Source organism: Onychostruthus taczanowskii, unplaced genomic scaffold (genome assembly GCF_017590055.1).
Source record: "Onychostruthus taczanowskii isolate IOZ18803 unplaced genomic scaffold, ASM1759005v1 scaffold48, whole genome shotgun sequence".
Classification (NCBI taxonomy): domain Eukaryota; kingdom Metazoa; phylum Chordata; class Aves; order Passeriformes; family Passeridae; genus Onychostruthus; species Onychostruthus taczanowskii.
Genome location: NW_024502347.1, coordinates 3356837 through 3370551, shown reverse-complemented (window position 1 = coordinate 3370551; position 13715 = coordinate 3356837). Strand labels below are relative to the sequence as shown.

The window sequence follows — 13715 nt, the reverse complement described above, 5'->3', positions numbered from 1 at the left end:
GTTCAGGACTCCATATGTATGCTGATTTGCTGATTCATTTGTTTGAAATGCAAGGGGGTTTTAGTGTCAGCCTGTGGCTCCTGTAGCTGACCACAGTGTTAGCCATTCTTCTGTTTACCAGTGAAGTGTGAACCACTTAATGTTCTCATGTGTGGGGTTACAAAACCGTGGATGAACTGCTTTCTCAGAATTTTCCTCATACCATTTTGCAGCTGGTATACAATTTAAAAGTTAAGAACAGCTTCCTCAGAGATGGATGTTAATGGTCTACAGGAAGAATACAGCGCTCTCAGGCCACTGTTATGCAGAGGAAGGGAAAGATGCATGTGCAGAGAGACATCCTGCTACATCTGAATTAGCAGATCACAATCTGGGCCTAATTTATTTTTAATTACATGCAGTGTCTTGGGATGGTGGGAGGTGGTGAAGGAGGTGGATAAAAAACCTTTATATAGCTTAAACATCTCTTGACACAGGGGTTGTCATTCTTGTGCGTGGGGGTATATAGAGGAGCCCAGAAATTAAGGTCACAGACATCATAGGGCAGGCATGGAAAATAGAGGTGCTGCAGTTGTTTCTGGAAACATGGTTAATGACACCAGAAAGGTGTAGTATATCTGCAGGAAACTGTGGTTTAGGTGACATAACTCTACCATTGACTCTCTGCTTTCTACCAGAGTACATTTTCGGTACTTGAAAAATGCAGCAGACTGTGACTTGTACATTGCGCCTTCCTGTGCTTTTGATTTCCACCTCTGTGGAATGATGTACACTGAAGTTGGCTAATTTTTAGATCTGCTAGAAGAGAACTGTGTTTCAGTATATTCAGCATGGTTTTTAAAATGAGTCAAGCATAGCTGTGCTGTGTTCTGTCCTCACTATTATACTTGCAGGAGAGATACCTGACGGGAGACCTCTTAGCCAAATCCATCTTGCAGGTTTCACTGTATTTGTATCCATTCTGGAAGAAATTAGAGCAGTGGACTTGGTGGTACTTGTGGATTTTCTGGTGCCCCACTCTGGTTTTCTTCTTTCCTTTTTTTTTTTTTCTTCCTCCCAAGAAGAGAAAGAGAAAATGTCTAGGATTCTGTATAATACCTGTTTTCTTCATGTAATGGATGAGCTGCAGGAGTGGCTTGTTTTGACCTCTGTGTTGGAAGTTTGTTGTTTTTTAACAGAGAGGAGGTTTGAAAAATACTATGCCTAGGTGGACACTACACAAGCATGCAGCTCATGAATTTTTCAGTTCATTGCACATTGTCAGGGGAAGAGGTACACCAAAGTACCTCTGATGTTGATGATGATGGTGTTCTTCCCTCTTGAGAAGTTTTCCACTTGTCACTAAAATGGATTGAATACCAGGATTTCTTGGAGAGTCTGGTCAGCTGGACATCAGGGCCTCATATCCTGGAAGAATAAAAATTGGGGGGAGTGGAGAAGAAAGAGCCTCATCCTAATGAAAATAGAAAGAGGATAATCTGCCCTCTTTATTGATTGCATAAGAGGTCATGTTTGTTTGTTCCTAATCTTTGTAGAAAAGAGCCTTCGTGTTTCTGCATTGCAGCAGATGAGTATTTGGGACACAGAAGGAGGTGGTTTCAGTTGCATGGGGTGACTGCACTTGCCTGAGGGTGGAATAGCTCAGTGGTGAGTGAAGGGAAGAAAGGGCTCCCATCCTGGGGTGTCTGGGGCTCCCAAAAGCAGTACAGTCAGCTGGTAGCAAGGGAATGCTCGTGGGGAGGGAGCTTGGAGATATTAGACCATTGGGAGACCATCAAGAGAAGATGCTTCTCAGTGGGGGAACTTCCGAGGGTCTGGGATTAATAGTGTGAGATTAAACTATCTGAGATTAATAGTGTGGTTTCAGGAGATCACTGAAGCGATGTAAGTGTTGGCAAGGTGCTGCACAGGACAGCCTTACCTGCCATGGCTGCACATTCACAAGACTTCTTTTGAGGTATGCTGCTGGGTTTTTTGACTGCACAGAACTGATTCAGGGAGCAGAAACAAAGCAGAAACCTGGCACTACCAAGGAGAGCTAAACGGTTTGCTTCCTGAGTCAATGTGAGGCTTTGGTGGGAAAAGAGGAACTTCCCTTTTGAAACTGACTGAAGTGAGTCAATTCTCTCTTGTGCCCAGTGAGAAAATACTTAAACTAAGAAATGAGAGAAGAGACTGGTTTGATTTTCATGCCTGGTATTAAAGCACAGAACAAGGAAAACTGGGTAAATGAGAATTGCATATGCAGTAACATAAATGGTCGATGAAAAGGAGAAAAGGGTGAAAATTACTAGCAGACACGAGTTGTGTAGGTGCTACACTAACAAAAATGCACTTACTAAAGCAGGAAAAGAGGGTTAGGTGAGGAGGAAAAGCAAAAGATATGTTTAATATCCAGGCTCTTTTTATTACTATACAAAATCAGAGCAGCCACTCCTGGATGTGTAACCAGATACAGAGACAGAGAGAACGTGGCCAAATTGCATTCACAGCCTGAACACAAATACTTAAAATTATGCAGAAAATTGGTAAGGTTTCATCAGTGAAGTTGGCACCTTGGAAACAAAGAGTAGCATGGACACAGTAGAATCTGTTTGGCCAAAATCACTTTGTGAAGGAATTATGAGAGACTTGTAGATCTCTAGCTTAGATTTATATACAGACAATATGTCTAATACTATAATACAATAATGTGTTTTTTCTGTACACAAACATCAATAGCTTTCTTACCAAAAGAGTAATTCAGAATAGAAGTTGTGTTATTTTGGGCTTGAAAGGAATTGCTGACCATACAGAAAACATGCTTGTTTAAAAAATGGAGGTAAAACGTGAACTGTGTTTATTTGGTGTAAGTTAAATGAAATGACAGAAAGTTGTAATTGTTTTCAGATACATATGGTAAATTTAAGAGAACTGTTCAGTAAACATAGGTGAGGTGAAGTACTGGAGACTTAAATAGAGAAAAGGTTCAACTTGAAACACAAGTAAAGGAAAAGGAGAATTGTGGCAAATTACCTAATCATTTAGCAGAGACCCTTTTCTTGGGAGGGATATTGTGTTGAGAAAAGGTAATGCAAAAAAGGAATAGATTATCAAAAGAAATCACTTCTTGGAAGTTGTGATGGAACAAGAACTGTAAGTATTAAGCTGAGATAGAATTCATTTAAACTTCTTAAAAGTTAAAGTAGTTAATAGAAGTTTCTTAGATACATAAATTGAGAAAGAAGAAATCCTTCTGTTGTATAGAGAGGGTGATTTTGAATTAGACAGAGCCTTTTGTTCAAAAGTTAAATACCTTTGCACACTTCTCAGTAAGAAAAATAACAGTGTGGGGACAGCGACAGGATGATGAATGGAAACAAGGTTATGAACATGACTACGGTCATGGTGGAAATTCAAGACAGAAACAAATTCCAAGTAAATAAAGGTGTGAAATTGCAGTGTACCAGCTGCATGTGGTTACTGCCTACATACCAGCTCTTTTCCCTACTGTAAAGTTACTTGCAGTAGCTCACCCTTTCTCATAAATATTTTATATATGTAGTGTACATGGCTCTTCCTTGTCTTAGAGCTAAAGTGCAAATCTTTGAGAAGTGGTGTTTTGTAGCTTTTTGAAAGTTACTTTGTGTTATGTTAAGCTTTGAAAACAAACGTATAATGCTGTAGAGTTTGGTTTTTTTTACATAAAATATTGAGGAGCACATTCTCATCTCAAAAAGTTGCTGTTTCCACTGTGTATGCCCTAGAGCTCATTGAACTTCTCTGTGAATAGATTTAGCTCACTGGAAAAACAAAAATCTATCTCTGTTTCCTCTTCCTCTTATCCTCCCCCCTTCTTTTTAAACTGAGTTTGTTTCCTGTCAGATTAGCGAGTTAAATTGGCTTATGGGGAGGACCAAAAGAAGTGCCAGATTTGGTGCAAGATAAGCCTCTAGGAGCAGGAACAAGCCCTTGAGGGTCAGCAGGAGCAGTGTGGAGGTGTTTTGCGAGTTCCCAGTCTTCAAATCCTGTGTTAGGGCTGTTGTTCAGGGTAGTGAATTTTGTGTTGGCTTTAGCATTTTGCCTGCAAAAATACATGGTCTTCACAAACCTCCTAGAATGAACTTTTGGTCAACAGCAAAAGTCCTCGTAGCAGGACTTGTATCATGCAACTGATACTATTCTGCATGGGATTTGGTCTAATGCAAGGAAGGGCACTAGTATGCATCCAGTGTAAATTGTTTTACTTCTGGGTCCTCTGACTGTGTACCCTTGTTTTACTGAAAGGTTGATGGCTCTTGATGAAACTCTGAAAGGTTGTTTTGGAGAGATTTTCTTACAATATTTATTGTTGTTGGGCTTTAGAACATGCTTTCCTTCATGTCTGGATTTAATTGTAGATGATTTTGGAGGGAAAACAGTTTTCTTACTTTGGGAAACTCAGCATAGTGGTGGCGTCTGGTCATTGTACTAAGCAATCAATCAATCACTAGATAAAAAGGATCAGAAATGAGAGATACAGAAAATAAACGAGGTAAGCAGAATGCCACCAAATAACTTTTCCCCCTCATCCCTCTAAAGGATTTAATGTCTGCAACAGCAGTTGTTCACAGCCCTGACTAGAAATGGCAAAGTTGTGATGAGGCACTTACTCTCCACACTTATTAAAAGTAATGCACGCATATCTGAGGCAATCAGGGCCCCTGTAATGATCCTTAATTCCAAACTTCCTTTCTTTTGTAGAGCCTGGTGAAAGCTGTAAGCTCCCTGACACTGCCCAGGAATTGGTGTGTCTCTTTGAGGACCATTTTGCTAATACAGTTTATACTTGTTAAGTTTTGATTTTTGTTTTGTAGTAGGAAATGCTTTCCATGAACCTGTGATCATGGTGTTTTTTATTCATATTTGTTATTACCAATACTACTACGAGATTGCCAGCATTTTGGACCAAGCCATTGCTTGTAACAGAGATGTGTGAGATTTTACATTAGGTTATCTATTAAAAAAAAAAAAAAAAAAGAAGAAGGAAAAAAACCAACAGAAAAACCCCACCATAAATGGTCCTGTTGAATTGTCAAATTTAAAAAGAGGGGAAAAAAGCACCAGTCTGAAACCACTGTATTGACTGCTGGTAAAAATAACAGTAAAGTGTCTGACAGCTGAAAGAGAGAAACGAGGAAAAGCATGTTGCTTTTAAGTTTTTCTCTTTGTTTGTTGGCGGTGTGCCCATACATCCCATTCAGGGCTCTAGAAAGGGTTCACTGACTTGAAACTCTGGCTGCTCTTAATTGTGTCAGTTTTATTTGTTTAAGTAATGTGAGGAAAATACTGAGCTAGGTCTCTCAACATTAAATTATCAACTTTACAGACATTTTATGTCCAGCTCTTTAGACAAGTTAAGAGGGATTCAGGTTTTAGATTTGTTCTGCTGGTTTCCAAATGCCATTTTTTCACAATGGCTTTGAATTGTTAGTTACTGCACCCTCAGAGAATCTCACCATGAGCTATACATTTGCACATTAAGTCAGACAGCACCAAATCCATCTCTAACATTGAAAAGCTGTTGAGACCTACTCAAGGAGAGAACTGTGCAAGTCATTTGAAGTGGGTTTTTTTTCAACATTTTTTGTTGTTAAAAGTGCTCGAAAGAAACACATGCAAAAAATGTACACCTGCATAACATGTGACTCATGAAAGCATGATTGCTGCTTTACTTTTAAATGTTTAAAAATCTCTTGTAAATAAAGTGCTTTGTTTAGAAATCAAGTTCTGTTGCTAACAGTGAAATGAGGAAAAAAAAAAAACATTCCAGAATACTAATAATTCCCTGCTTTAAAGTTGCATTTTAAGCAAGTATTTATTTTGAGGTAAAGTAGAAGACAATGTTATGTGTGTCAGATATTAACCTTCTGACATTTCAAAATAATGGTGAAACTGAGGAAAAAATGCACAACTCTTAGTGAGACTTAACTGTATCTTCATTAAGTTGTAATTAAACAAGTAGACAAGCATCCATGCTGTGTTGAGTATTGCAGGAAAATAAGGGCTTATGCCTTTGAGGTTCCCTTGTGATTAGCACCCATCTGTGTTGTACTGATTGTCTGGTTTTGGAACATTCAACTGTGTGCTTATTTTAGGACAGAATACACATTGTTCAGTTCTTTTCTTTCTTCAAGATTTCCCTGGTGGCCACAGAAGACTGAAGAGTTGTGGACAGACCTAAAGATGGGCTCACGCCACAGGCAGTGTCTGTTGTTCCCCTTGAGGAGTGGTGGTGTCTTCTCTTGGTTCTGAACATTCTGAACTTGGATGTTTCTTCATTGTGGCAAAGATCCCCCTATTGCTATACAGGCATTTCGAAGTGGAGAGCTTGCTTGAAATAATGCTGCCCACCTGGGTGGTTTGTTTCATTGGTTTGTGTACAATTACTGCCCTCCACTTGCATTAACATTTGCATATTTATTTTTTCATACCTTAAATTTTAACATTTCAAAAAAACCAAGGTAATGATTCAGAGAACAGATACTATATATTTCTTCTTTCTGTCCCACAGCCCTTCCATGCTATTCCCCCTACCTTTTAAATAGTGCTCAAACTCTAGCCTGTAAAATCAGCAGTTTGTCTCGTGTTTCACGCTGTTACATTTGTGTGCGAGAGCCGTGTCTACTAGAACTGCACAACTGGATAAGCAAAACCAGCCTTTGTCCTCATGAGTGAAGCTGTGTTCTTGGTTACTTTTGGCTACTGAAAAAATTATAAGCACCTGAGCCACTCAGTCAGGCCAGCAGCAGTAGTGTCTTGTGCTGGGTGCACTGAGAGCTTGGGGTTCAGGAAGCTGAGGCATATCATGCTTTCACATGATTTCATTAAAATAAATATTCCAAATTATTTTGTAATTTATAATTTGTCATATTAGTGCTGTGAAAAATAGACTTTGCAGTGGCACTTGTCTCCAGAAAAACAGGGAGAAGTGATGCACGTGCCCCAAGGTAGCTTTGCTGCAGAACCAGGGACTGTTATCCTGTTCTCCAGTCTCACCAGTGCTGGATTAAGATACCAGAATCGCAGGAAAACTTAGGTTGGAAGGTTTCTCTTCATTTCATCTGGTTGGTTGAACATCTTGCTGAAAGCAGGGCCTTGGATTGTGTTATTCAGTGCCCTGGTAAGACGAGTCTTAACTATTTCCAGCAAAGGGAACTATTACTTTGGCTTCTCTGTTTAATTCTTTTTATAGTGAGCAATTTCTCCTTGTGTCTGAAGCTAGTTTGCTCTGTAGCAGCTCAAGGGGAACTGCTCTTGCTCTTGGTCCTGTTCTCTGTGCATGGTTGTGAAGAAGCCAGCTCCCTCTTTGTATGCTAGCTATGAACGGTGTAGGTGTCAGTTCTTGTGCTCTGCTAAAACAGTGTCTTGTGCTGCAGACCTCCCGTGAGTGGTTACAGGGAGCCCGTGTCAGGGATTGCCATCTGATTTGTACATGTTCCTACTTGCACTTGTCAAGTAACAGATGCAAGCTGTGTGTCACTTGGCTTTTTTTGACATGTGACTGATTTGGGATGGCACCTGCAGTGAAGATTTCCTTCTTGACTCCATGGTTCAGTCAAGTGAATGCTAGAGAATGGATTAAGAATCAGTCAGGATACATTTTTTCCTCTTTCCTCTGAGGAATTCATGAGCAAAGGAAGAAACTATGTGTTATAACTCTCCTGAAAGACTTCTGAATGTATTTTGTAACATTCTCTGAGAGACCAACTGATTTCATTCATGTACTGTGTAATTTCTAAAATAAAAGTGTACTGCAACCACTTTATCTCCACCACCCCTAAAAACCTCCCTGTCATTTAAGCTTGATTATCATTTAATTTAAGAGTTTGATTAATCAGATTTGTTCTGAAATGCTTACTTACTATTGTACGTAATTTGCTTGGAATCGTGATGAAAATTTTCATTTTATTAGAATCACTGGTAAGCTCCTGTTGACTTCAGCTTGTCCAAGATTTTTCTACTGCAGTGTAACATTAAAATATTTATCAGTATTTATTTCACTTGCCCTGATGGTAAAAATTTCCTTTTCTGTGAATGAAAATGTAAACCCATACATAAATCATGCTAGGTAGATTTTTGGTGTAGTCAACAGAAATTCAGCAGCTCACTAGGGATATTTGAATTGCCCATGTCAGCGGACTTTGTTCAGAGTGCCTTCCTCATGTCTCTCATGCTTGCTGTATCTTTGATTCATTTTCAGAGTCGTAGACCCATGTCTCAGATATGAAGAATGCAAATTATTAAAACATTGATCGTAAATTAGTTTGCTCTCTTTCCAGATCTTTTCACTTCCTGAGACATGGTAAGAATTTTTAAGGGTTTTAAGAATACAGCATTTCTTCTGCTTCATCTGTAGCATTCATCACGGAAAAGGAAAATGTTATTTCAGTTTTGCTGATACTGAAAATAGGTTCTTTTTACTTGTTTAGTGTTGAATGGGGTTTTCAGTGTACCCAGGAGTATAATTTATATTATCATCTGCTACAGCTCATGCAGAGGAAACTGTTGCTCCATTTTTATGTGTTGTAGACAGGGAAATTTGTCCTGTTGATTATAAATGTAAATACTGTTTTTAAGGCAATGATAACCAAGAATTTTTTTCCTATTTACAGAGTAAGCTTTACATGGAAGGATTTAGAAGCCTAAAAGAAGGAGAACCTGTGGAATTTACTTTTAAGAAATCTTCCAAAGGCCTTGAATCAATACGGGTAACAGGCCCTGGTGGGAGCCCCTGTTTAGGAAGTGAACGACGACCCAAAGGGAAGACAGTACAAAAAAGAAAACCAAAGGGAGATAGGTAATTACCTTACTTTGCTATTCCCCCTTCTTTTCCTTTGCAAGTTTTTCTTGAAATTGTGTTTTCAATATTTGTTTGTGAAAGGAAACCCTTCTATGCAAATTTGGCTTTCACATGTAGCTTAGTAATTTCATTAAAGCTGTATCTATACAACTACATCAATCACCCACTGATTAATTTTACTTGAGAAGGTTTTATTAAATTAGAGGAAGCCTGCAGAGGAATATAATATTATTTTGAAGATATTGCTATTAGACTGGAGAGGTCAGTCTGAATACAGGTGAAATAATGTCATGTTAGGGTGAGAATTGTGCATGCTAAACAGACGATTAAAACTATCATTAAACTGCATCAGTAGTTTTATATAGAAAAAAATGTAGGTGCTGCAGTAAGAGTTGAGATGTATATAATTTGGTTAATTATATTTTACTTAGTGAGCAGAGTATAAGGTGTTTCCAAAGGTTTTAATTCCTGGCGGTCTGAGGGGCTGTTGTAATAATGCTTTACAAATTTCTGGTTAATTTTGATTGCTGCACTTATCTCTGCACATGTGCAGCAGTCTGACTTGTGCTGCACTTTACCCTTTATTTTCTGCTTCTGATGGCTTCAAGAAATTCTGAATCCTCTTCACTACAAAGCCACCTGCACCTAGTTCACCAAGGACAGCCTTCCTGCTCGAAAGCTAACTTATTTGTTTATTTATTTGTTTAGGTGAATTCACCTTTTTTTTCCCATGCTGTTGCCCATCCCTGTAATGACTGATGCCAAGGGGAATACATACTTTGTGAGGATCCTAGTAAGAACATCTAAACAGCCAGGTTCTGCCTGCAGTATTTAATGTATGGCATGACTGAGAGGTGATGGCTCTCTTCCTTTGCACATTCTGAAGCAAAGAGTAACTTAGGAAAGATAGGGGCACCTGGAAAGGCAGTGTAGCCCAGGTTTGAGAAATTTGGGATCAGGAACCGTTACTAGCTACAAATGAACTCCACTTGTCTTCACCTCTGTTAAAAAGCCCTTTTTTTTTGTCCCCACACCCTGATTTTAATTTTTTTTTTAGTTAAGGACTGGAGACAACATGATATTTGTCCCTCTTTCACCTTCTTTGTAAAAGCTAAAAGCCATAAACAAAATTTATTGCTGCTCTAACAGATCAGAGTCCATAACCACAACAAGGAGAGACTTTGTAAGCTGGGCAAAGCTTTCTTTTTGATTGCTCTCCATATCTGGCCTTATAGAGTCATGTTGCATGCAATGCCTGATGAAATGTGGTTTGTTTTGGCTTGGTTTTGTTTTTTTGTTTTTTTTTTTTTTTTTTCGCCATAGGCTTTCAGTATTATTCTTATTTAAGTCATTGGTTTTTTCCATGAATTCTAATTGCTAATCTGTTTAGGGTATTAGCATTACCACTGTTCTTGATGTTTCATACTTTGGCAGCAAATAAAGGCCACAGTCATGCTGGTGTGATCCTGTTTACCTATTTGTTGCACATGTATATGAAGGAAGACAGTCCTTGCTTCCTTGCTTCAAAAACCTTGACATTTAAATGGGCTGGTTGTAGGCAGTCAGGGAAGACTGCATATTGAAAGAGGCAGGGATTTGAACAATCTATAGTATACAGTGTAGTAGATGCAGGGGAAAGCAGTACTTTCCAAGTGGAATTCATCTCATCCTAGGGAAACACATAAAATGTTGGGGTTGAATCTTACCTTACATTGTAGTTCCTCTTCAGGGACTACAAAGGGATCCTAGCTCCAATCCTGTAGGTGCTTCCCTTACAAATCTCTAAAATGGAATGAGGTGAATTCTGCTTTCAGTCATGTTTTTTCATAGCTGAAGCATAGAAAAAGTTGAACAGATATACCCTGAAAAACAGTGTGGGGGGCTGATCTATGAGACAGTGTACTCTCTAATGTTCACTTGCCTTTAAAAAAAGGGAAAATTTAAAATTAATTTGAATTAATTTGAATGTGAAAATGTGGGCAAAAACATCTACCCACTTCTGTCTCAGAATTCTTACACTTAAGTCATAAGACACAAAAAAAGGCTGAAATTTGAAATGTTTGAAGTAGAATTGACATTATCACTCAGTGAAAAGCAGTGTCTTTGCTTGAAGGAAAATTAGTTTTGAATACCTAGACAATAAAAAAGGTGCACCTCCAACATGTCTAGTGAAAAGTTTCTTGAAGATTGCTTTTGTACTGAGAACTGCCTCCATTTATGAAAGCTAATTCCAACTTCTTGTGTTCATCTCTTTTTATCTTACCAATGTAAGAATGTGAGGGCCCAGCCTCAGTGCATCTTTTTTTCTGGGTCCCATTTGAATGGATTCTCTTACTCTTAATTACTGAGAGGAGTTAGAGATACCAAAGATGGGGGGAGAAAAAAGGGAAAAGCAGCAATGTGTACAGACAGGGAGGAAAAAAAAATCATGACACTGAGACTTCCATTGTTGGTGGATTTTGTGAGGCTTCCCTGGTAGACTCAGGGTCCCTGTAATTTGCAGTATTGTTGCTGTGGGGACCTTGGTGTGATAATATTTGTGAGGAGTTGCATTGTAGCCAGCTGCAGCTCGCTTTGTTGGAGCTCTTAACACATTCCATACACAGTGTGCTTTGCTCAGTTTTGGCAGTGAGCTGGCACAAAAGTGTGCTGTGCTGCTCTCTAGGAATGACCATGGGGATCTGGTACAGAAAAGATAAAGTACTCTGAAATCACACTTAATCAAGTACTTAGTAACTTGTAGGCACATCTGTGGTTTAGAGTAGAACAAATTAAATCATAACCTAACCCAACATCTCAGAGTAAAGTTGAGAAGAAAAAGGGAAGAACGAAAAAATTATGCTACTTTTTTTTTTTTTCTTTTTTTTTTAAGCAAGCACTCCCAGTGTTTCTATATCACTTAAAATGAAACCAGGTAAAGGACTGTTTTATGAGTTGTAATTATTTATATAGATGGGAGAATATTTGAATATTCTTTAGTGCAGTGTACATTTAAATAATCTGACCCACAGACCTTTGGAACAATATTAATAAAGGAGCATGATGCTCACAGGACTAGAAGCTAGAGTTATCTTTGGGGCCTGGCGGTATTACCCAGTAGTATCTGTAAATATCTCTGCTAGCAACTCAAACTTGGATACTTTTTCAGCAGAATGTCTGTTATGCTGTATTTGCTTAGCTTGGCACTTGCTTCATGTGGAGTGTTTTGGGGGAGATAGGGAGCTTGACAGCTTTATTTTTTTTTTTTTTTCCTTTTTTGGTTTTGAATCTTTGCACCAAATGGAAGCAATAAAATAAAGCAAGAAGAAAGGAACACGGAAGAAATAATTAAGATTATAACTCCATCTCCCAGTTCTAATTTATGCCATTTCAGTCCTCTGATACCTTCTGCTAACATCACTCTTGTGGCAGGGAAACTTTCTAGTACAGGTGACCTGTGTCAGTAAGTGGTTTAGATTTAAACATGTAATAAATAAGTACTACATTGTGAGATTGGACATTGCCACGAAACATTTCACTGGCTTGGTTTATAGTGCAGCCCTGCAAGTGAGCAGTGAGGAAGGGATTTGGGAGCTGCTTGAAATGATGGAGCTCACAGAACCATTGCCACTGGATAAATGGTGATGCTGAATTACACCCTGGGGTATGACTGGTGAAACAGCCATGTATTTGTAGCTCAGCTGGCTGAACAGTAATGAGTGCAGCATAGACACAGCACTTTGAAAACTTTTTTTCCAATACAGATAAATATGAAGGAGGAACAATTAGAAAAGAAGTGGGTTTGTGTTAAGATGTTATAAATGGTGTTCACCAGTAACTCTTGAATGCGACCAAACCCATAATTTTCAAATGAAGAAGAACACAGTTCTAAACCACCCACAGGGTGGAAATACAGCCACTTAGGGAAGGAGGGGTTGTAATTAAATAATATAATTCTCCCTGGGTGAACTGTCACTTAAAACTAGTTTGTGTCTGAGTCAGACAGAAAATGGTTTTAATATCTGAAGACATTTTGTGGATGATCTGAAGTCAGACTATATTAAGAAAATCTTAAAGGTCTTCTTTAAAAGCTTGTGTTCTGCACAAACAGCCACTAAGCTGGTGTGATGCAGGAAGGGATGACACATGGTGGCATGCCATGGAGGACATTTGAATTAAATTTAGTTAAATGGACTAGGAGAGCTAGTTTAGGACAGCAAAGTTACTTCAAACTTGATATTATAATCAATTCCATCCCTACTGATTGAATCACACTCAAGTGTATAATCTAACTTTCATAGAAAAGCCTCCTGTGGCTTGAACCGAGCAGGTTTTTGTGAAGGAGATATGAATAATGGGAGTGGTATGGGCTGGGGAGGGGAGCCCTGAGCTAGTACCAACGTGGGAGAAGCACGTAAAACCTGTGCTCAGCAGATGGGTGCGGAAAGCCTGTCAGTCCCTCTGCTGAGAGTAAGCAAGGCCAAGTTGGTTGTCACCACACACAGCTCCAACAAAGGAGATAAATCCACCTGGCCAGCCCCGGGATCCACTTTGGGCAGGTCCTGAACAGCACTGGGGTGAAGTGGGGAATGAGCAAACTTGAGTCATCCAACCAGGGAAATGGACAAAGTTCAGGGAGTTGGCACAAAATGGTGTCAGCCTGTTACTGTGAAACGATGAAATTTTCCTACTCCTCTTCAATGTAGATTGCGTTCACAGTTCTGCCATTTTTTAAAGTGGAGGCTGACACACAAGTAATGCAAAAATTGCATGGTTTGCACCAGTTTCTTAGAAATACGACCTTGCATAAGGACCTTACTCGAGGGTGGTGTTTCAGCAATTAGAACATGAACACCTCCTTCCTGGCTCCCTTGCACCTGGTATTAGACGACAAGAAACTCTTCATTCCAATTTT

The 13715-nt window shown here is 39.1% G+C and overlaps 1 protein-coding gene across 3 annotated transcripts in view; it reads left to right on the top strand.

The window, feature by feature from the left end:
* Positions 1-13715, top strand: part of LIN28B (lin-28 homolog B) — an 84637-nt gene that overhangs the window by 38009 nt on the left and 32913 nt on the right. For all 3 annotated transcript variants that reach the window (XM_041414894.1, XM_041414893.1, XM_041414892.1), the window contains exon 3: positions 8634-8818. In XM_041414894.1, the coding sequence (XP_041270828.1) occupies positions 8634-8818 (185 nt within the window). The remainder of the gene's footprint in view (positions 1-8633; positions 8819-13715) is intronic.